This window comes from Crocodylus siamensis, chromosome 12 (genome assembly GCF_052110815.1).
Source record: "Crocodylus siamensis isolate JL-2025a chromosome 12, ASM5211081v1, whole genome shotgun sequence".
In the NCBI taxonomy this organism is placed as follows: domain Eukaryota; kingdom Metazoa; phylum Chordata; order Crocodylia; family Crocodylidae; genus Crocodylus; species Crocodylus siamensis.
In genome coordinates this window covers 25,371,256-25,395,576 of record NC_143406.1, presented here as the reverse complement: position 1 = coordinate 25,395,576, position 24,321 = coordinate 25,371,256, and the positions used below count along the sequence as shown (strand labels likewise).

General features: G+C 45.8%; 1 protein-coding gene across 1 annotated transcript in view; it reads right to left on the bottom strand.

Moving 5' to 3' along the window:
- RAB40C (RAB40C, member RAS oncogene family) overlaps positions 1 to 24,321 on the bottom strand; it is a 60,297-nt gene that overhangs the window by 20,895 nt on the left and 15,081 nt on the right. The window contains exon 3 of the mRNA XM_090024049.1: positions 2,514 to 2,574. Within this exon, the coding sequence (XP_089880175.1) occupies positions 2,514 to 2,574 (61 nt within the window). The remainder of the gene's footprint in view (positions 1 to 2,513; positions 2,575 to 24,321) is intronic.

Here is a 24,321-nt window from a genome sequence, read left to right as displayed (position 1 = left end):
AATCATGGAAAAAATGGATTTGAGGGGTTCTAATTGGAGAATTTGCGATTTTTAAAAACACAGAAAACCAGGATACCTGGTCATTACACTTCTGATGAGACAACGCTATCCAGGATCTAGTGGAGAGGCAGAGAGCTGGAATTAATAGCAACAGGAGCCCCTTTCTCTAGCCTTTTTCACAAATTGAATATTCTTCTTGACCTCATGAGTTCAGAGGCTCTTGTAAACTGGAACTGACCTCTTGTGACAGTAGACACCTTTACATATAACCTTCAGTGGTCACCCTGTACCTTGATATTCTTGATGCTATATAGTATGCTCTGGAAGTACAACATGGTCTGTAGCAGGAGAGGCACATCAGGGTGCATATTATGGACACTAGCTGCGTGAATGCCTTATTTATTAATTTAGGTAATTCTTTTAAGACTATTTAAACCTGACATTACATTAACAGCACATCAACATTCAACCGGACATCTGCAAGATTACATGAAGCGCAGCATGCTGATCTAAGCTGTGCCTACTGAACTGCAAGTTGAGGTCAGGCTAACCAAAGAGCATGTTATGTCGTCTTCCATCCCCACTGTGTACGTTTGACAATGTGCTCCTCCCAGGTCAACGACAGGCACTGGGAAGTATGATCACCCCAGATCAAGTTTCCAAGAGTTTCAGATTGACTTTATTATGCATCTGATGTGAAAGTCAGAGGTGCTTTATGTTTCAGGACAGCCCTGCCTTCAAATTTAAGCTTTGAGTGGCATATTATGGGACCAAGGAATCATTTTTAACAGCTAACTGGAGGGGGGGGGGCACAAAACATACTGCTAGTTTGCACAAGGAATGGGAAAGTGCTAATGTGGAGATTATATTCCCTTAGCATAAAAGGGTGAGGTGGCTTTCTCTGGTATACTACACAAACCCCACCCATCAAAAACAAACAAACATGGCACTGGAGCAGGGACAGGGAAGGATAATGAGATTGATCAATGACCTGGAAAACTCAAAGGAGATTAAGATTAGGATTATCTACTTTATCAGAGAAAGAGAGGACACAATAAAAGGACAGAATGTAATGAACAGTCTAGAGCAGTAGGGCCAACTTATTTGGCAGGCAGGCAGGCCATGAATTAGCTCTGCACCCTACGAGCGCTATTCCAATATTTTCTCATGCCTGATTTGTTCTCTGTTCTCTTCTTTCTGCTCCTTGCCCTAATCTGCTGCTACGTTCCCTGTCCCCTCCCAAATCTGCCACGTACCACATGCATACAAACTGCCCGTGCTACTTGTGGCACCTGTGTCCAGGTTGGCCATGCCTGGTCTAGAGAAGGAAGAGGCGATATTTCTATCTTCCCCCTCTCCTACCACAAGAATGAGATGATATCCTATTAAATGAGTAGGGAGAGTAAAAGGAAAATTTGAATTCAAGCGTTGAACATGCTACCCTGGCAAGTCACCAAAGCCAAGAACTTAATATTCAAATAGGAACTGGACATTTGTACAGATAAAGACCATGCAGAGTTATTTCAATTAACAAAAGCAATTTTGTATGAATACTGCTGCTGTTCTCCCTTTGCAGTTCTTCCCAAGAGATGTGTGAAGCCAGTTAAATTGGATTTTCCAGAGAGGGAAGCCTGTCTAGGAATAGACACTAGTGTGCTGGAGGGGAAGTTACATGGGGCCATGGTGGGGAACAGGGAGCTTTGGTTACTGAGTACAAGTATGATGTGGGATGAACATATGGCATTTGAGCAATAGCTCTTAAAGTGTAGACTACGGGCCACCCATAGCACACAGAATTAGGCATGGAAAGCAAAGCAGAGGGAGACAGAGGGCAGCAGGGGGGTGGAACTTGGTCTGCAAGACAAAATGGCTTTACCAAGTAGTTCACAGAATTTAAGACGAAGAAATGCTATAGATTAACACCACTCCATGAGGCATGGAAACACATTAACAACAAAGCACTACAATACATTTTTCCTAAAGATAATGCATATCATCTTGAAAGTAAACAGTAACATTAATGGTGTTCTGCCTTGGACCATAGCAAAACAGTATATGGGGTAGGCATATGTCTGCTTGCTCTTCAGATATGCAAGGTCACTGGGTTATTCCAGAAGGAAACCAGGAGTAGGCCAGCATCTCTTGCATACAAGGGACGCTCAACCCCTGGACTGCAGGCCAGATTTGGTCCTTGATGCCATCTCATCTAGTCCATGGGGCTCCCTATGGATTTGTGGGGAGCCTTGTGGTCTGTGCCCTGATTCCAGTGCAAGGAGACTGGGTAAGGGTAGCATGCAGTCCCCAGAGTCCGATCCTGTCCAAGTGGGAGCGGCATGGAGCCTTATCTGGCCGGTGGGGCCAAAAACACAAGCACCATTGTTTTGCACCATTACAAATGAATCCAAACATGTTTTCAAGAGGAAGCTATCATCTCTCTCCAGTTGGAGGCTTCAACAATAATGTTCCAAGACATTCTGGGCCGGCTGCCAAGGTAGTTTAGTAACACAACTCACCAGAGTTCCAACTTGACCCTTCTGCCATCCAGCAAGATAGTAGTGGTCTTGTAGTCAATTCCTGCAAGGAAGCCAACAAAAGCTGAGCAAACATTGAACAGGTCTTTAGAGTATGCAAGCTACTTTCCCCTGGTTATTGCATTCTACTGTTCTGGGGTTTACAGAAGACACTCCTTTATCTGATGTACCATCTGGTACTTTGGGAGTACCTTGAATTAGAAGTGATCAAGGGAAGAATGTGCTTTGATGCAACCCTTGTGCTCCCCCGCCCCACCACCTCTCTTTCCATTTAGTTGTATCCGGCTCTTCCAGTCTTGCAGAAAAACCTCTTGAGATTGCAATTCTATGGAACATACTGGTTTGTGCCATGACCTGAAGTGATAGTGCTAAAAATTTAGTATATGCTGTGGGCCAATTACCTAGAAAGAGCCAATGTTTTTATCAGCGGAACTTTAACTTATTTGGTCTGCAAAGTACAAGTCTTTTTAAATGAAGCTGCACCCCATCTTGCAACCTCCCTTGAGGGTATACCCTAGGGACTGATACCTAGAAGTTCAGGAGGATGATTCCATCAAATACAGTCCCCTACATTCACAGACAAAGGATATGATCCCCCAAAGTTACCACTGCAATCCCCTCCCTCTCCCCACCCCATAATTCATGCCAATCTGACCTAGAGCAAAAATTCCTTCCTGAATCAAAATTAAGTATTCAGTGTGACCCCCATGTCATAAGACCCCTAGTCAAACTTTTGAGTTTGCCAAGTACCATCAGAAGCATCAGTGCACCCACTCAACCCCCCCTACACACACAAGCTTAACTGTGGTAACATCTCACTGCCTCAGAGGAAGGCAAAAGAAGCCCCCAGACATCAGAGTATTCATTGTGGGGGGAGGGGGAAGATTGCTTTTTGGACCCAACAAGGGGCCAGCAAAAGCCCTAAGACACAGAACTACCAAACAGCTTCCACTTTACAAGTACTAACTTTATCCCCCAACCTTGGGGGATCTAGCTTTACCAGCGGGACTGATCCCATGTTTCCTAGTCCATGAGATTGGAACATGCAAACAGAACTGACACTTATGAGCAAGGTACATCTGCCACAGCAGTTGTTTTTAAGTAAAACATCTCACTCGGCAGCAAGGAGGCATCTGCTTCAGTGCTACCGTGTTAGAAGAGCAGAGTCAGTTACTCTCTCTTCATCGTCTGTGCTGCTGACTGGTAGAAATGGTAAGGCCATTCAAACCATTCGAAACATTTCACCACTTCAAGTCAGTGAGCTTCAGAACCCTGCACTAAAACAAAAGTGCCGAAACACCATCTGCTCTGTCTGCCATGAAGCCAAAAAATATGCTGCTTACCTCAAGGCTTTGTTTTCACAGAGAAAGTGGTTCTAGGAAGTACATACCAAGGTCTGGTAAGAGTACAAGTGTCCAAGAGTTAAAACCAGAGAGTGAGGGCTAATACAAGAGAAAAAAAAAAACACAGCTTCATGTAGCATTTGATCTTCACTTGCAAAACTTGCCTCAAGCCTTGAGCAGAGCTATTTAAATGACCTTTCTGTTTTAAGGAATTTTAGATGGGAGCTCCACTCAAAGTTATGTTTTTCCAGATTCTGGTGAAAAATTGGGTTTACAGACTTTGCCTAGGGGGGTGGTAATACTATTTCACCTGCCTGCTCTTTATTTAAAAGGTTTTGAAAATTCACTAAGGGCTTGTTGCCAAATTAATATCAAGCCTGGAATAGAAGACATTTGCTTAAACAAGGGTCAACAACTTATGGCCCACAGGCTGGATCTGGCCCATGAAGCTAGAGGACTTCAGTAAAGCTCTAGCAGATAGGGGTTTTGGGTGGCAGCAGCACTGTGGGGATCAGGGGGACCGAAGTGGTAACTGCAGCTGCCGTTCTGGGGACACAGGCCATGCTGGAAGCACCTGCTCAGCGCCAAGCTCTGTTAAAGCAGCCCCTAACACCCCGAGCTACAAACAATTGCCGACTCCGACTTAAACTGTAAACAGCTCAGAAAAGCAAGAGTTTTTGGGTCTAAAAGGTAAATCATAAGCTGTGTAAACCACATGGGTCAAATAGAGCAGAGCAATGTTTGAGGAAGGATCAGTCAAAGCACAAGGTCATTTAAAGTCTTGCTAAGTGTGAACCACAAGTCCACTGAGCTCCAGTGTTCAAACAGCACCAAAAATACCAACAAAAGATGCTGATGTTTGGAACTGCAACTCAATTGCCAACACCACCTCAAAAGTGTTTGAGACCTCTGCAAAACAAAGATGATGCTGAGATCAGGAAGCTAGTTTACCTGTTGACTATTTCAGTTTTAGAGGAAGCAGGATCCCTTTCCAGAAGCATCTGGATTTATAAGGGCTTCATCACACCCTGATAGGTTGGCCCTTTTTAAGATGTCCAATTTGCAAGTCACTACACAGAACACAGGAGAAAAAGTATGAAACAGCCCCCAACATGCCAGCTGGCTTCAGGAACAGGGAAAAGCAGTTGGCAGCTTCTCAGCGCTGTGTTTAAGGAGACTCAAGTGTAGAAAAGTGGGTTGGTTAGTAGACTAAGCACCTCCCACCTCCATTCTCCACTTACTGTAACACTTGAACAGGGTTTAACTGCATGCAGGAGTGGCAACCCTCAGATGAAGCTTTCCATGCTGGGGCAGCGGGGAGGAAGGGGCCAACCTTTGCTTCCTGCCTCTGAGGGCACTTAGGTCTGGAATCTACACAAATGGCTGTTGTGTTACCAAGTATTTACTCTCTTCTACCACAAAATCCTGCCCTAATAATCTGCTAAAACACAATTTTGCCAATAAAGCAAATGGATTTTATCCTGAACCATTAACAGGGGATATCTGCTACTGGAAAAAAAAAAGTTAGATTTAAGCCTTGATGGGGTGCTATAAAAGCCATGATGATAATTATCTTTAGTTCCAACTATTTCCAGTAGTTAGTCAGATAAAGTAGGCAGTTTACATCTTATCTTCATCCCCCACGACATAATGATCGCACTTACTTCCCTATTAGTAACTCTCTCTAAACTTCCAATCCCAGCTGCCCACGCCTGGTTGCAGTCTCACTTCACTGAGAGAGTTTGCTTCTCCATAAAGAGGAAAAAGCTGCAGAAGGAATCAAATAAACACCTCTCCCCACCCCTGCCACATACACCTTTAATTCTGATCACTCAAGACCCAGGATTACTACACAGGATATAGTCTGCTGAGAAATGAGGCTAATTAAAACATCCTCCTGTGCCCTCCCCCCCTCCAGTCTCTGTTCTGTTGAGGTGCCATCCTGCTTCATGTGCAGGAATTCCCTGTGCCCACAAAGCACTGGGATGGAAAGCTCTTTATTAGGGTTATGGTATGTCTGGGTTTTCCCAAACATGTCTTCTTTTTGGGTCCTCCCATCTCCGTCTGGGCAGTTTTTTAAAATACAGTAATCAACAAGTGTCAAGGATTTTGCTCTGCTCAGTACTGAAGTTTTTCCCAGCACTTCTCAGCCTGCCCTAGCAAGGAGCTGCTTGGGGCTGGGGGGGGAGGGTGATTGGAGGTAGGGGGCATCATGCAATCTGCGCATGCATGGGGCTGGCATGTAGCTGGCCAGGGTGGTAGGACCAGCCTAAGCAGCTGCATGCAGGTAAGTCTATGGAGGGCAAGGGTGCCTGCCAGCATTTGGGGAAGCTGTCTGGGCACTGGGGCTGCAGAAAGTCAGGGGAGGTGTCTGCCTCTCCAGTGAGGGAAGGGGGGCCCTTTGAAGGCAGCAGGTAGCTGCGCAGCCAGCCTGGCAGCACTGGGGCCAGTGCCTGTGCTCAGGCTGGGGGGAGCAGGAGGCTACAGGTTGCGAGTGAGGGGCACTGGCAAGGCTGGGGACTGGGTCAGGAGCATGGGGCACAGGCAGTGCCAGGAGACTGCTGGGAGCAAAGGGTATCAGCAGGAATAGGGGGGCTGCGGGTTGGGAGTGAACAGCACCAGCATAGTCTGGGGTGAGGGGGGGATACTGTGGGTCAGGAATGAGAGGCAGCAGCAGGGCTGGGGGGTCTGTGGCTTGAGGGTAAGGGGTGGGGGAAGGACATGGGCATATCACTGCCCCCCCCAATCATACTAACACCCCTCCCACCCCCACAGGTGCCCTCTTTTTTTGAACATACAAAAAATTAGAACTCTTGGTTCCAAAAAAGCCCAAAAAACAACCAACTCTTTTTTTGAAGTGAGAAATATGGTAACCCTATCTTTACAGCATTCAATTGCACTGGGCAAGTGCTAAACCAAGACAACTACAGAGAATACCAACAATATTCTTAGGGGTGAAAAAGCCACACATTTCCAGGGTACCACTAATTACTTGGCTATTGTTCCTTGTACACCCAGCAGTGCTCAACTGGCTCAGGAAGAGGTAGACTCAAACATACAAGCTACAAAACCACAAGCCCACTAAAGACAGGAAAAGCTCCATGGAACTTCTACTTTCACAAAGCCTCCTACTCCATACATGAAACACATTCTGAAAAGGCATCAGTTTCCCTGTTGTGAATTTTTGCAAGTTAGTCATAGCAGTAATGGTTTGATGTAGTGCTATATGAAAATACACTTTGCAATTTAAATGAAAACTAGATGGAGGGTCTTTGGGCCTGGTCACATACAGAAAGGGGGAAACATCTCTAACGGGTTTGAGTTTAACCAGTAGTACCTGGCACCCATGCTGCAGAAATTGGAGCATTATAGATGCCTAGAGAGACGGGGGGGGGGGGCCTGGGCAGCGCTTATAAATTAAACCCCTCCAGCAGGCCTCTAGCCTCGCCTCAGACCAGGAACTGAAAGAGCAGATCATTGTAGAGGTACACCAGCAGCAGCTTGGAGCACCTATCCCCCACTGCAGGCAGACTGCAATCTCCTGCATTAAAATGTGAGACCAAAGGAGGTGATGCCTAACACGGATCTAGCTTGGTTAACCACGCAACATTCTCCGGAGACCATCCCAGAACAGAACCTGATCAGACATTAAAAATGTTTCATCTCATCTCAATGAGGAAACTGAGCTCCAGCTCCATTTCTTAAAAGGATGGATGCTTGAATATCTGCTAGTGCTTTGCTTGGTCTAATTTATACATTTTAAGCAAAGGTGCACACAAAGGAAAGCTTTAAAGAAGTACAGAGATGGAGGAAAGCCTCCATCTCTGTACTTCTTAAAGGTTGTTGGCAGGTGCCATAAAATTTGGTTAGTGTGGATGAACCTTAGTGGTGGCCTGCATCTCTTTCTATCTAGTGTTTATCAGTCTTTTTGACTTTGAAGTGCTACAAATAGAGGGTAAAGCACTTTCCTTCAGCATCATACCCCCAGAGCTCTATCACAGCAGTCAGCAGATTTAAGAGGCCAGAGTTTGTATAAGCCTGAGTTAAAAAACCAAGCCAGTTGTTTCCCAGACTCTTCTGTGCCACTGTTTTGGTTAAAATATGGTTAGTGTTTAAATGCTATCTGACAGCATAAGTCCCAACACACTGAAGTGTCATGACAGCATGTACAGTCTCGCATTTATATACAATGACAATATTACATTTAGTTATTCATGGCTGCCACAGGATTTACCAATCCCATAAAACAGTTCCTGTAGTGCACAAACTCACTGCTTCGTTGACAGAGACAGGTTACACAACAGTAACATTTCAAAGAACACATGTAAGACCCACTACATACATCCGGGGCATCAACAGCACTCCACACTGTTCCTTCAAAAGCTGTAAGCTTACAAGACAGCACCTTTTACATCCAGGCAGTAGGAAGGAAGGTCTGTTTTAGCAATATGCGGGATAAGCCTGCAGTTTCCTGCCAGGCTGCTGGAAGAGTAGCAGAAGGCTCATGTAGCCATGCAGGAAATCTGGCAGTCTGTTCAAACCCACAGCTTCTACCTTACTGCTGTGCTATTCATAGTAAAGAGGCACCTTAAAAGTTGTGTGACTCATCAGGACCTGGCAAGGTATAACTTGCCCAACTGTATTTTATCATCTGCCTTTTTTAGAGAGACCATTAAGCAGTAGCTTAGTGGCTAAGTGACTAACAAAGCCCACACAAGCTACTCTGGGAGGAAGAAATTGTAACTGGTTTTGCCGCAGCTTGGCAGCTAGCGAGAACTAAGGTGCATAAGGAAAGTCCTCCTTTTAAGACTGCAGAGACTGCTTTCAACAGCAGGTTTATCTGATGGCTACATTACATCCAGATATACAGCCTGGAAACTCATAACAACTGTGAAAAGTCACAATTTAAAATTTAAAAGATTATATGTTTTAATCCTTTTAAAAAACAGAGGCACCCCCTGAGGCTGAATGTAGCTAAAGCACAGCCCTTAGGAATTTATTGCACAGGATTTAATTTAATTCTTCATTGAATGTACTAGGCTAGATCAGTCGAGCTGTACTCAATTTTGTTGCACATTGGCTACACAGCCTGTGCTTGAGACTCTAACAACATGCTCCCTTGCTCCTCACCCCCAAAATAGGTTCTGCAGCTGAGGGGAGTCAGGACAGTCTTTTCTTGCTCATTTGCCGCTAGATGCCACTGTTGCACAGATGCTTTTGGCACTGCCACAGCTTGCTGTACAGCCAAGCAAATCCCTCACTTTCCTGCAAAGCTGCAAAAAAACCCAGCAAGCTGAAAAGCAGCAAATTAAAGAAAGTTTTAAACTCTGCTAGAATCTATTTTAACACTGGGGTTTACAGGGTTTTTCCCTCTGAATACAGGCTAACAGCAGCAAAAAACAGCTCATTCTGAAACTGACATTTCTCTACTTAATAGGAACCAGCTTTAGCACCATATTGCAAAACGCGTACAGCTGAGCTCTATACTTGCTATTACTATGCCTTATGCAGTGTCTGAAGTTAGTTCAATAGCTGTAACTGCCCTTAGATCATGCAGAAAGAAGAATCTAACACAAGGCTCATCTTACCACTTGAGCGAGATCGCTTGATCTCCGTTGGATGGTGTTGTAATGCAGGAGGCCTTGAAAAAAAAATCAGTCTCAGCACAGAGTACACTCTTAGCAAGTAGACTGATACCACTTCAAGTTGACTGATATTTTTTAAAGCACTAGAGCTCCCTACCAGAAGAACTGACTGCATCAGACAGATGCTTCAAAATTCCCTTCACAGAATAAGCTTCTAAACACCTGGTAGATTCAACAGGATCAGTATTGTGGTGGCTACCCAAGACCCTGGAGAAATCCCAACTTTGCTGCTTATTTTGTCAGTAATAGGAGCAACCACATAAGGCAAGTTAAAGAGAAGCTAACATTTTTCATTGGAACACAAAGCTACATGTTAAAGGATTCTCTGACTCATTCCAGGTTCCCCAATCAAACACAGTACATTTGATATCAATTGAAACAGCTACTTTAAGAGAAACACACCTGAAAAAGTGTCCCTGCCCACATTAATTGTCATGTTGCAGCAGTGCAGGGTTGTAACCCTGATGGTCTAGGAAACATACAAGAGCTCAAGCTTCTTTCCTAGACCTGAAGCTTGTCCAACATCTGTCCCAATTACTAAGCTGATGCAATAAAAAAAAGGTAATAAACATGCAACCCTCCCACTTGCCTCTTGTATGTTAATTACAATATTTGAAGCCATTACAAGTGACAAACAAAAGAAAAATTCCATCTTACTCCAAGCATCCAACAATGTTTTTAGCTTGTGGTACCATTTTTATTGGTAGTTGCACCTCCTGCGCCATGCATCAGGGAATGGGTTGTTCTCAGAGTGTTTATCTGTGCAATTTGCCAGGTCCAGCCAAAGGACATTGCTACTGGCATTGATAGTCAATGCACACTTAAACCCAGAGAGGCTACAGGCAGGTCTGTGAAGAGGAGTTTGTGGGTTTGAATTTAAGACTTTGGAAGCTTCCAAAGGATTTTCTAACTGGGGCTTACACCCATTATTACTCTTTTACAAGGGATCTGGAAGGTTCTTCCTTTTAAGAAAAAAAAAATCTAATAGGTTTTCAGCAAAAAGGCTTTCAGCCGTTGCATACATCAAAACTGTCAGAAAGGGCATATAGCCCTGTTCGCCTTTGGAGATGGCCTTTAAAACACCATTAATGATGACCAGGGATCCTGGTTTTCTTGCTTTAAAATCCCAAATTCTCTGATTAAACAACATAAAATCCATGTTTTTCCACAATTAAAATGAAATGCCACTATATATAGGTATCAATTTAAAAACACAAGATTTTATTGATATATTTACAATTTTAAAGCAATTTCGATGCCTACCAGTGCTGCAATCGTTATAATAAAATAAATTCTAAATACCTATATCTTGGCATTTGATTTTGGTTCCCCCCCACCCATCATGGAAAGATCAGAGATCGCCCCATCCCTTCATTCACCAGGATGTGGGTCCAGCTACAGCTATCCTGCCCCTGCCCTGGCTGCTGCTGCTAAACAACCCCAAAATATGCCAGTGCCCTGCCGTTACATCTCACTCCCAAGCCACAGCACCCCCAGCCCTGCTGGTGTCCCTTACTTCTAACCCACAGCCCTTGACTCTCCCAGTGCCCCTCACTCCTGACCTGCAGCCCTCTGACCCTGCCAGTGCCCCTCATTCCTGGCTCTACCTCCTGGGCCATGCTTGGTGCCCCTCACTCCCAACCTACAGTCCCCACCCAGCCCTGCCAGAGAGGGCCTCTAGCTGTCCCTGCACCACAGACTCACAAAATGGTGGTCTGCAAAAACGGACTCCAGCATGAGGTGTATGCAGTGAACTACAGGCAGCAGCTGAGGTACCATATGCTGCCCTGCGTTCCTGACTGGGGCTGGGATGCACCAGGAAGGACCAGCACCATGCTCCACAGAGGCAGCAAGAAGTTGAGCATGGCTCTGGCCCAGACATGCTGTGGGCAGCAGGAGGGTAAGGGGCAGCAAGCAGGAGGAAAGCAGAGGGGACACCCATGGTGCACGATACCCTGGGCTGGGGCTCCTGTGCTGTGCCCAACAGCATGGGCATGGGCACTGGCCCCCACCCCTGAAGCACCCCCCCCCCCCCAGGGGACCGAGTGGCAACAGCACAGAGCTGGCCTCAGCAGCAGCACTGAGTGCTGCCTCAGAGCCCCCTGTCCCCCCACAGTACCAGTGCCCAGACACTGTCTCCCAAAGCCTCTGCCACCTAGTCACCCATGCATGCCCCATACAGCCCTAGCCCTCCAAATCCCCCCTCCCACAAGGCTTAACCTGTATCCAGCTACCAGGGCTGCTTCCGCTACCCCGCCTGGCTGTATGCCTGCCACATGAGTGCCTGCACACACATATGTAGTGCCCCCCCAGCCTCCAATTGCCCTCCCCGCACCGCCAAGCAGTTCCTTGCAGACTGGAAGGCTGCCAGTCTGCAAGAGGAAACCTGCTGTTTCCTGTAGTTTTCACTTTTAAAAAGGAGAAAATCTGCACTTTTCCGCAGCAAACAGAAAACCCAGATCCCTGATGACAACACTGGAACACCACCAGCTATCAGCAGATTAGAACCATAATTGCTGTTAGTAGCATGATTGTACTTTTTTGATCAGATTGAACTAGTTGTTCTTCTCTCGCATAAAGTCTGTGCCAAGCCAATCCCTGAAGACTAACAGCTTTAAGTAACACTGCACTCATCTCTCCAGCATGTTTATAGAGAACGAAATCATTTTACAGATGGGGAGGCATGTACAGTAAAAGTGACTTGCCTAAGGTCAGGGCAAGTAAATAGCAGGTCTCTTTTGGGCTCCAGAGTCCTTCTGCTGGATCACATTGCTTATAGCACTACTCTGGCCACTGCTCAGCTAGATGGGTTTTAGCTCAGGTTAGTAGTGGTGTGCGAATGCTATAGCTTGCAGTTTCTGTGCAGAATATCATTTAACCAAAAAATTTGGACTGAAGAGACAGTGAAATTGGCGTTTCATAACATTCCACAAGCTTTGTGCTTGGACATTTATCATCTTTGTGTCTTTCTTACCAGATATTAATACTTGTCTGTTATAAGAGAGACAAAAAAATGAGTCATATTAGCGGTACAAAATGCTTTATTACAAATGTTAATATTGAGATTAAAACATAGCTTAAAAAATAATTCGTTTTATTTTTTGTGAATGTTGACTTTGTAGGTTCTCTATTCATACCTAATAATCGTAAGCTAAAAAAATCCAAACAAAACAAAAAAACCCACACATCTTTGCTAAAATTACAAGGCAAATTTCCCAATTTTAGATACAAATCAGCAAAATATAGCTTGGTTTAATTTATAAAGAGGCAAGGTAATAACCATAACCATAAACCACCAATCCCTTCAATGTAGTCCTATGAGGTTGACCTTTTAAGGCTTCTCCAGAGAGTAGCATAACTAAGAGCAGAAGACAACCTGCCATTCAGGGCATTATTAGACAGATGGGGAACAAGGCATGCTTCACAGATTTGTTACTTAGTCTCACCAGTACGGCTCTTTTTAAAACAGCAGATTGCTGTTTAAAATGCAGACGTAATTAGCCCAGAAGGTGCGCTGTTCCAGGACTCTGGAGACAGCTCCTGGAATAAATTTGGATTCTCAGCTGGCAGAGACTAATGAACAATATTGTGGCCGACCCTCTGGAGAAGAAAATCGGATGCACTGTGATATATTATCCTGGCTTTGCAATCCATCTAGTATGCTGACAGTAGGAGGAGAAGGGACTTGAGCCAGTGCACTGATGTGCAGGAAATGATGCCAGCTAGGACAAGACTGGATGACACTCAACCTTGCTCACACTCAGGATAGCTACATCATTAATGTTTACAGAGATAGTGAACAAACACTTTCACAACTCAAGAGGGTAGTGAGATTTTTTTGAAAAGTAGGAAAATGGCGGTTTGTAGCAAGTACTTGCAGACATTGATCGGTAGCACCTAGCTACCAACAGGAGTCAAGAGAAAGGACTTTAAAACTGAACTCAGGCAGGCATATTTTATTTCCTTTTTAAAAAGAAGCTACTCAAATGCAAGTACATCCTCTTCATTACCATGTTACATGATAAGAATCTGAATTTGGCCAACAGTGAAAAGTCTGAAAACCAATGAGAAAACAAATACAAAATGGGATATATAAGGAAAATCCTCCTGGAAGATGCAACCATAGGAGTATATGAAAGATACCTGGATCAAGGACAACAAGAAGTCCGTTTTTAAATACATAGGGGGTAAAAAGAAGGTACCGGGTAATGCGGGGCCTCTGCAAGACACACTAGGAAATCTGGTCATCACACCAGATGACAAAGCTAACCTATTTTACAATTTCTTTGCCTCCATTTTCCTGAGCAGGGACCAGGTCACCCCTCCCACCGGGACCCCCGGGGAGGCACACCCAGGCCTAGGGTCAGTGATGACCCAGTCAGGGAACTTCTGGAGGGACTGGACGTATTTCAAATCAGCTGGTCCGGACATCTCCACCCCAGAGTGCTAAGGGAATTAGTTGAGGTCATTGCAGGACCCCTGGCACGGCTGTATGAGCACTCAGGGTGCACTGGTGTGGTGCCAGAGGACTGGAAAAGGGCCAATGTGGTTCCTATATTCAAAAAAGGGAGGAAGAAGGACCCAGGAAACTATAGGCCAGTTAGTCTTACCTCGATCCTGGGGAAGCTTTTTGAGAGAATTATCCTGGTGCATGTCCACGAGGGGCCAGCAGGGGAGATTATGCTTAGGCGCAACCAACACGGGTTCATTAGAGGCAGGTCCTGTCAGACCAACCTGGTGGCCTTCTACGACCAGGTAACCAAATCCTTAGATGCAGGGGTAGCAGTGGACGTAGTCTTTCTGGACTGTCGGAAGGCCTTCAACACCATCTCTCACCCAGTTCTCATTAAGAAACTGGGGGGCCGTGGTGTCAACACCCACACAGTCAAATGGGTCGCCAACTGGCTGGAGGGCTGCACCCAGAGAGTGGTGGTGGATGGGTCATTTTCGACCTGGAGGGACGTAGGCAGTGGGGTTCCCCGGGGCTCAGTCCTCGGGCCCGCACTGTTCAACATCTTCATCAAATGACTTGGATGAGGGGATAAAAAGCACCCTGTTCAAATTCGCAGACGACACTAAGATGTGGGGGGAAGTGAGCACGCTAGAAGGGAGGAATAGGCTGCAATCAGACCTAGGCAGGTTACAGGGGTGGGTGGATGAGAACAGGATGGGATTCAACACTGACAAGTGCAAGGTGCTGCACCTGGGGAGGAACAACCAGCACCATACCTACAGGCTGGGGCACTCCCTTCTCATTACTGCAGAGGCAGAAAAGGATCTTGGAGTCAACATTGATGCCAAGATGAACATGGGCTGACAGTGTGGGGATGTGGTCAGGAGGGCCAACTGCACCTTGTCATGCATCCACAGATGCATCTCGAGCCGGTCCAAGGAGGTGATCCTCCCCCTCTGTGCGGCACTGGTCAGGCCGCAGCTGGAGTACTGCGTCCAGTTCTGGGTGCCGCACTTCAAGAGGGATGTGGACAACATGGAGAGGGTCCAGAGGAGGCCACTCGTATGATCAGGGGGCAGCAGGGCAGGCCCTACGAGAAGAGGCTACAGGACCTGAACCTGTTCAGCCTCCACAAGAGAAGGCTGAGGGGGGATCTAGTGGCCTGTTACAAACTAGTCAGGGGGGGGGATCAGCAGGCCTTGGGGAAGTCCCTGTTCCCCCGATCACCAGCAGGAGTGACCAGGAATAACAGTCACAAGCTGGCAGAGGGTAGATTTAGGCTAGATATCAGGAGGCGCTACTTCACTGTCAGGGCAGCTAGGATCAAAACCAACTTCCAAGAGAAGTGGTGCTGGCTCCTACCCTGGGGGTCTTTAAGAGGAGGCTAGATGTACACCTTGCTGGGGTCGTTTGACCCCAGTATTCTTTCCTGCCATGGCAGGGGGTTGGACTTGATGATCTGCTCAGGTCCCTTCTGACCCGACCAACTATGGAACTACGAAACTATGCTTACTAGGAAGAGGAAAGTCCAGAAGGTAGCAGAGACCTATAGGCGATAGGAAATGTGTAGCACAAAAGAAGGCCAGTATAATCTGAGGCTCCATTTGAATGCTGTAAAGCAGGAAATGCAAGACAACTGAAGAGATATTCCAAAACTCTGGCCTGTGGACATGGGTGGATCTAGGATTTTGAAAAGGACAGTGCAGCAGATGGTGTAACGAGTTACCACCTATAACACAAAACATTTGCATCCAGTTAAAAAGGAACTAGAAGGTTTACTAATATGCTACGGGTCTAGGACTATATTACCCAGTTTAAGATTGAAGCAAAAACAAATTCAAATTTATTGGAATGCGCATTAATTTGCTACATCATATCAAATTTAAAAAACCCCAACAAGCTAGGCAAAAGTAAATCAAAAGTTGTTATTTCATTAGACCTGTAGTCATAAGAATCAAAATGAACATCTCCTTCTGATTCATAAAACAAGATCTTACCATCTTGGCAGTGCACTGGAAGTTATTTCCACACTTGAGTTAATGTTTTTAGCTAGAGTTAAACCAAATCTGCAGGCCTGTGAAATAGAAGCTACATTAGAAGGAGCAGACAGCAGAACTGTAGAAAAAGTGTAGCTTGATTAGTGGAACATCAAGATAATTAGAAAAGGCAAGTGTTGTTTACCCATGTGTAACGAAGAATTTAGAAGAAAATCTGGAAGATTATAATACACCATAAAATCTATTGACTCTATTACTGCTGCCTAAAAAGAAGTGTTGTTGCCACTGCCAGGCAGTTGGTTTTAAACTCTGCAGGGACCAGGAATCAAAAAGGGGGGAGGGAGGGGGCAAAAGGGATGTGAAACTGAACCACTGCACCCCTGCCATGGAGCCACATCAGCCTGTAGACTAGTGATAGTTCTTGGAACCAGTGTAGTCACTTGGTACCAACTCTGTTAGTTAAGTGCCCACAGAAGAGGAGAAAATGAGCAGACTTAGTTTTCCTTTCCTCCCAAGAGCCTTACTATACACATAACACGTCCCTAACATTACTTTTGCCTGTGAGCAGCTTTTAATCATCACAGGGATGTCATGTGATTTGACAGAGTGCAAGAGTGATGCTGACCTAACAAAGAACATCTTGCATTCAAGAGCTCGTTTAACTAGTCCAACTACACAGTTGGTCCAATCAAAGATATCACCAGCAAAATATACCAAGAAATCCTTGCTTCTTGACAAAAAGTGGAAGAGGTGGCAGCCCACACCATTGCAAATAGGAAGAAAAGCAGTCATGAGATAAGGAAAAGGTCCACAATGGAGTTTTGAGAAATCTCAATGCCACCCAGATTACTGCACTTGGCTCCATCTACACATTACCAGAAATGTTGATATATTTGAGGGAATTCAGAAAAATCAGACCAGGAAGGTGGTCTGACACAGGAGGGAAAAGATCCGACAAGTTTACAACTTAGGCTGTGCCTCCTGGCTGAAGAGATGGAGAACATCAACAGAGTGAAGAAACCAACAAGACAGCTATCTGAAATAAGCTTAAAGCAGTCCAAGAAAGAGATGACAACAACAACTTTAGACTACATTTTAAACTTTTCAGCACCAAAGAATTATTATGCTGCATCTATGGAAAGAAGCGAAATGAAAGTCTTAAGATATTTAAAATATTAATTATACAAGATAGTAGCTAGGCACCTACTTAATTCACAGATTTTGCAGAAGCCATGAAATCTGGGACTGTCTGCAAAAAAGCAACAACAAAAAATACCTCCTTTAATAAAAATAAAATGCTAGCTCCCCAGTAGGAGCCACGGCTCCTCACTGCCAGGAGGAGAAGGTGCTGGCTGCTGGGGCAGCATGAAGGGTAGCAGACAAGATGACAGCTACCCTCTCATACCTCCTCCCCCACCAGGGCCTCTCTGCCAATCAGCACCAAGGGGGGGGGGGGCAGGGAGGGCAGGACCACAACAAAATTGGCTCTATGCACTGTGAGTGGGTTGAGAAAAACCCTTTGTATTGCCAAGATTTGGCAGTTCCTAGCAATAATGTGTGCACCAAAGGGAACAATGTTTATCTTGATAGAGATACAGACTAGATTACTTTCACCCTCACTAGTCAGAAACTGGAATAAAATCAGTTATGGAAGAAAACAACTCTAGCCAATCCAACCAGATGAAGAATTGACAGAATGAAAAGGCACATGCCTGTTTGAGGGGTGTACTCATTTTATGTAAATATTTTACTAGGATTCAGCCTGCTGAACCCCACCTCCCCTTCTCTCCCACAAAAGGTATTTACTAAAACAAACCTTTCAACTAAATGAAAAAGAAACCCTTCATCTACACTAAATCAGTACAGCCATGATTGCACCCCCTGCATACCTAACAGTCCAGAGAACTGCAGTATTTTTTGTTCATCATTTTAATTTCTGCTTTGACCTAGACTAAATTTAACTATTTTATGTTAAATACAAACTGCACACAGGGATACCTGCCCAAAGATGAACTCTGCTTTCTATTCAGACTCCAAGTGCTAGACTTTCCAGTTAAACCAGAAGCTTCTTACTCCACAAACTAAACCGGTGATTCTAAACCAGGGTGCCACAAGCTCCTTTGAAGGATACCATAAAAGATTAAGATTGTTAGTTCTGCAAGTGTGATTCACAAGACAAGCCAAGAAATTTCATTAGTAACCCAGTGTCAAAATATTCTGACCTACTGTGGTCTGAATTCTTTGCAAGAGAAGAACTGCTCTATTACTTTTCTGTAGTCAAAATACAGGTAAAAAGCTCAAAGCTGGTCTTTTCTGAGGGGTGCCTTGAGTCTAAGGTTGAGAACTAGTTTGCTTTTACAATTATGATGAACACTCACACAGACAGCTCAAATGATTTTCTCTCAGCAAGCTGTGAGAGGGGGGGCCCCCTCAGACCATCACCCGAAGAAATGTCAAAGCAGCTGTTACTTTAACAATCCAAGATAATATGAAGCATTTTGTACAGGTGGAGCTAGGAGATTTGCAGTGTCTGGAATGGTTAGTTAAGCAAGCTGGCGAATATTCCCAAGTACTTTACAAGCTACTGCTGCTTTTCAGATGGGAAAAAGAGCCAAGCACTAAGCATGAGCTGAGGGGCAGCCTTGAAACAGAAGAGGTGTTCTGATGGGCTTCCAGGAAGGCAGCAACTTTGCTTTTTCAAATGACCAAGGGTGTTACTCCTCCTCCAATCTGAAGCCATGTTCAAAGTTTCCAGGAGTAGGATAAAAGGGGAGTGGGGGGAAGGCTTTCAAATATGAAACTTCACTGGCCATGTGCAACAAAGTGAATTCATGTGAAGTAAATTTGGCTACAAACTTCTCCAATTCTGTAGCTACTGGCAGAAAGTAGATTATATAATAGGTGACGCACCTGGGTCACAAAAGGCCCTTTCCAACCTGAAAGCACAAGGGGCTCTTTTCTTTAAAATGTTGACAAAATTAGCCACAAGTTGTCTAACTTCCTCTCTCAAGCACTGACAAAATCTTGGACTCTTGTGGCAGTCAGTTCCATAAGCAAGGAATGTTTTGTGCATAACCAGACACCTCATCATGCCACCAGTACAACTCATAGCCTGGGTGATGAGCTAAATTCAACAGCTGATCATCCAAAACATCATCTGGCTAACTGTGATCAAAAGCAATGGCCTACAGCTTCCAGATCAGCTGGCAGCAGGGAGTCTGGAGAGTCCTTCTTACCGCTATTCAATACTTAGTTGGTTAATCTGGACTAGAAACTGACCAAGCCCACTCCCACTCGAGCCAGTGCAATGAAAGAGGGTCAAACTCTCCCAGAGGAGAGTAATAACTCTGCCTGTTTTACGCCAAGAGAAAAGTGACTGAAGGAAGAAAAGTGACTGAAGTCTGCAACTTGCCAGCCAGCCTGGTACAGTAGATGTAGCTCTGTTCTCTGGTCTACTGATCTTGCTATATCTTCATGTTGAGATTGCAATATCCACCATAATTCTTCTGAAGTGGTTACACTAAAGTAGCTGGTATGACAAAGACAAGTGCAAAATTCTGCACATAAAACAGAATAAATTGTATGCATAAAATACAGACTGGGGAATAACTGGCTGTGGTACTGCAGAGAAGGACCTAGGGGGTTATAGTAGACAATAAGCTGAATATAACCATGGGTGTGCTCTTGCTGGGAATATTTTAAAAAGATTTAAAAAATAAAAATTGTATACATACAAGTTCAAGCACTGCTGCCATCATTTTAAAAAATGCCAGGACATTTTTAACCAGAGTGGAGCTGAGTGGGGCAAGGGCAGAGGTTGGCTGCCCCCTGTGGGCTTAGGGTTCTCCACCCTGTGGCTGATCCCTGGGAGCCACGCCCTGGCCGCACCAAGGGTGTTACTCCTCCTCCAATCTGAAGCCATGTTCAAAGTTTCCAGGAGTAGGATAAAAGGGGGCTCTTTTCTTTAAAATGTTGACAAAATTAGCCACAAGTTGTCTAACTTCCTCTCTCAAGCACTGACAAAATCTTGGACTCTTGTGGCAGTCAGTTCCATAAGCAAGGAATGTTTTGTGCATAACCAGACACCTCATCATGCCACCAGTACAACTCATAGCCTGGGTGATGAGCACTAAAAAAAGGTGGTGGCGGTGCTTGAACTAACACTCATTTGATGAACTTTAGTTCAAGCACCCCCACCCCAATTTTTAAAGCGCCAGGACACTGATCCTCTGGGAATCCAACTCAGTCCCACTCCCCACCCCAGCTGTAGGGTCCCATTCACCACCCTGCCCCTGCCCCCCTCACTGTGGGGGACTCTATCTACCCCTGCCTTCCCTTCCACAGACTTACCTGAAGGGCGCTGCTCTCCACACTGCCTAGTTGCATTCCTGTAAATCGGTTATCAGATGGGTATTGACTGATATGCTTGGTAAATAAATCGGCTATTGGTATCGGCCAAAGAAGTCTTTATTGGAGCATCCCTATTGATTTTTCTGATCTATTCAGTACTGATGAGATCTCACCTGGAGTACTGTGTCCAATTTTGGGCCTCCACCTTCAAGAAAGATTGGAAAGAGTCTAGTGGAGAAGAAACATAATTATGAGGCCTGGGAAGCATGGTTTACAAGGAAAAGCTGAAAAGGGTAGGATTATTTAGTTTGGCAAACAGACGACTGGGGTAGGGGGTGGATTTGATGACCATCTTCAAATGCCTGATGGATAATTATTAAGAGAATGGAGACAGCCTATTCAAATGCTTAACTATCCTCAATCAGAAAGCTCTTCTAAATCTCCAACAAAGATGTCCCTCTGCCGCAGCTTGAGACCATTGCTCTTAGTCCTGTCACCTACAGCCACAGAGAAAAGGCTAATCTAAACTGTTTAAAGAATATTCACCCATGGAAATTTTCAAAAGCAGGCTAGACAGACACTTGGCTGGGATGGTTCAGTCAAGGACGATCCTGCCTTAAGCAAGGGCTAAATTAAGTGACCTTCTGAGGTCCCCCTCAGCCCTATATTCCTCTCATCCCATGAGAAATCCAGGTACCTGGGGAGCAAGGCACTCCCACTACAATAAGTAATAAGATAAAAGAGCTCAGTCAGAAGCTGTGAGCTCCCTCAGTTGGCATAAACTCCACTTAATCTGTTGCAGGGTGAAGAGGACCTACAAAAAGCCAGACACTAGCTGGTCAACAAGTAATTGTTTTGGCAGACTTTCCATGACCTTTATGCCCAGCTTCAAGGGTGCTCCAGTAAGTACAAAAGAAAATGAAGGGGAACAAGCCTGTTCACAGAATAAAAAGGAAGTGCTGAATCAATATTTAAAAAAATGTCAGCGTGGAATGATTATATTCCCCACAAATTCTTTCGTCTGAAATACTATAGCAGGCAGCAGCCATCTGGGACCCATTTTCCTGCAGAATGGCTATAGTCTACAAGGAAGCAGAAAAACGCAAGAGGGCCATTTTAAAAAGATAGTTGCCCCCCATGGAGTTCGAGACAGGACACGATGAACAACAGGAAGTTCTGCCAGTGCCATTATGGGCACTTCCTGCACTGCAGCAGGAAAGATCCCCACTGTCTCAGCCATAGATGCAGGAAACCCAAGAGGTCCCTTATAACACTAATTATCCTCTTGCCCTTCACCCCCTTTCTCTTCCTTCTGCAAACACCCTTTAGCAAAATTTTCCTTTGAGTCTCTGAGAAGTCATGCTGAGCTGCCACACCTTTCAAAAACTGTAAAATGGAGCATGAAATCAGGCTCTGGAAATGGACTCAGACCTATTCAAAGAAGACTGCTGCCCTGAGCATTATCTGACACAAAGCAGGGCCTGTTTTCCAGTTCTGCACATTTTCACTGAAGTCTGTTCTGTATGTTGGATGCATCTATAGCCAATGAGATCCTATACAAGTTAGTGGGTGCATCTACACATGGCAATTTAAAATGCATTAGCCATTTTTAAGGTATGTCAAGGGCATGGGTCTATACGTCTATGCCCTTAATGTGCCTTAAAAATGGAGATTTTAGGCTAATCGTGCCTAAATTTAATACCTGCATAAAGCAGGTATCAAATTTAGGTGTGATTAGTTAAGGCACCTTAACCCATATGTAGATGCCTTAAGGCACCGTAACACTGTCCATGTGGACTGAATGGGCCAGAGCTGAGCCTGTGCGATCCTGCGCTGCCACCAGGGACTGCCAAGAAGATGTGGCGGGTGCTGTTCTGCAAGGCAGACGCTGGAGCTGGAGCGGCAGTTCCAGCAGCAGCAGTACCTGTTGGTATGTCGACTGACTTGGGACTAAGTCGGCAGGGGCATAGGAGGTCCAAGGGCTCCTGTAAGAAGCACAAGGGAAAGGCCCCCCACAGGACTCTCTGAAGGGGAAGCAAGCAACACAGCATGGGCAGGGCCTTTTCTAGCAGCTCCCCCATGCCTCTCCATCAGGGTAGGTTTGCAGTTCAGCCCTCCAGCGGTGGGATGCCTCGCTGCCCACCTGGAATTTGAGCACTCTTAGAAGCCCACGCTGGGGTTCCTGGCCAGGAAAGTAGGTGGGCTAGGACTGTGTCTGCCCCCAGAGCCTGGCATGGCTTTACCTGCTCCAACTACCTCTGTCCCAGGTAAGCGCCCAGCCTCTCTTCTGGATGCTGCCCACGGGACAGGCAGTGTGAGTTCATGGGGCCTCTGTGTGGCTAAACCTTGGCAGACTGGGGGCAACACAAGCAAGAACTCAGCCTTGGATCAGGTGGGTCAAGGACAGAGCTGAGCCCCTGCCCATGTTGCTGGCCAAGCTAAGCCACACATAGCCCCAGGAGCTCATGCCATCTTTCCCACGGGCAGCATTTGGCAGAAAGGCTGGGTGCTGGGAGCAGATGCAGTCCCAGCCTGCCACCTGCCCTGGGCAGGAGCCCCAGCAGAGGCTTCTAAGGGCACCTGAATCCTGGGCAGGTGAGGTATCCTGCACCTGCAGGGCTAAACTGCCAGGGCAGCAAACCTGCCTCGAGAGAGGTCTGGAAGAGCTGCTAGCGAAGGCCCTACCTGCACTGCGCTGCCCCCTTCCCCTGCATGGAGTTGCAGGGGAGTCTTTCCCTTGTGCTTGCCCTTGAGAGCCTCCTGCCCCCCTCCCCCCCCGCTGAATAAGTCTCAAGTTAGTCAGCACACCGACAGGGACCACTACTGCCGCCAGAACCGCTACTCCAGCTCCAGCATCTGTGCCTCACAGAAGTCACTGCAGTGCCCAGCAGCAGCTCAGGGCCCCGTGGACTCAGCTCCAGCCTGCTCTTGTCTGATGCTGGGGAGCAAGGAACACAGAGCCAGGGCTGGGGCCAGGCCAGTCATATCCGGGGAGACTGGAGGCTCCTACCCCCTTGGCTGGCAGTGGGCTGCACTGCCCGGCTAGCCGGCTGCAGGCTTCAGGGGGCTGTCCAGGGTGCTGCCCAGGGCAGGCTGCCAAGATGCTCACCCAGCGAGCCACATTAAGAGCCATTGAGGCATGCACATGTAGACACACGCCTAAATCACCTTAATGTGCCTTAAACTAAGGCACATTAAGTTTAGGTGCGTGTAAATTCATGTGTAGACGCACCCAGTGAGAGATACGTTACCCCCATAAAACAGAAGCTAAATCCAAAATGATCCCAAGGCCTGACCTGACCTTCCATATCTAACTGGGTCCTTCTGGCTGGCACAAGACAAATAAAGGGCAAGTTATCTGTCACGATTATGCAGGATCCAAATTGTTCACTTGTGCTTATAAAGCAACACTGAAATGCAAACAGTTTGCCATTCCATTTCTAACAAAACTGGTCAGACGAGAGCATGATGCCAGAGAGCTATACGGACCTGGTAAATATGCTAACGTAGAAATACACTAACTGCTAGCAGCTTAGAGACTTTTACATTACAGTATGCAACAACTAAAATATTAGTCCAACAGGGCTTTCAGCCAGAGCAATCATGCTGCTGGGGAATGGGAGAAAAATCTTATGTACATAAAAAGCATTACGTATTCAGGTTCCCCCTACCCTCAGTGATATAGCGAAGAAATGGTGGTCCTGTATGTAGAACATGCTGCCTTTGAGCAATGAATACAATGAATTCCTACCACTAGCCTAGGAATTAGCCATTCCCTGATACTCCATGGTCAGCAAATGACCCTATTACAAGACTACAAACAGTTGTGAATTAAAAAAAAAGTTACTATTAAAACACAATGCATTTAACACTGAAGCAGTCTGAACAGAGATCTGTAAGAGCTGGCAAACAATAGAGCTTCTCAGCTCAGAATTGTCATAGACCAGAGCTGTTCTGCACAGGGCCCATGCCCCTGGGCTCCCACTAAGCTACTCTGCCCTG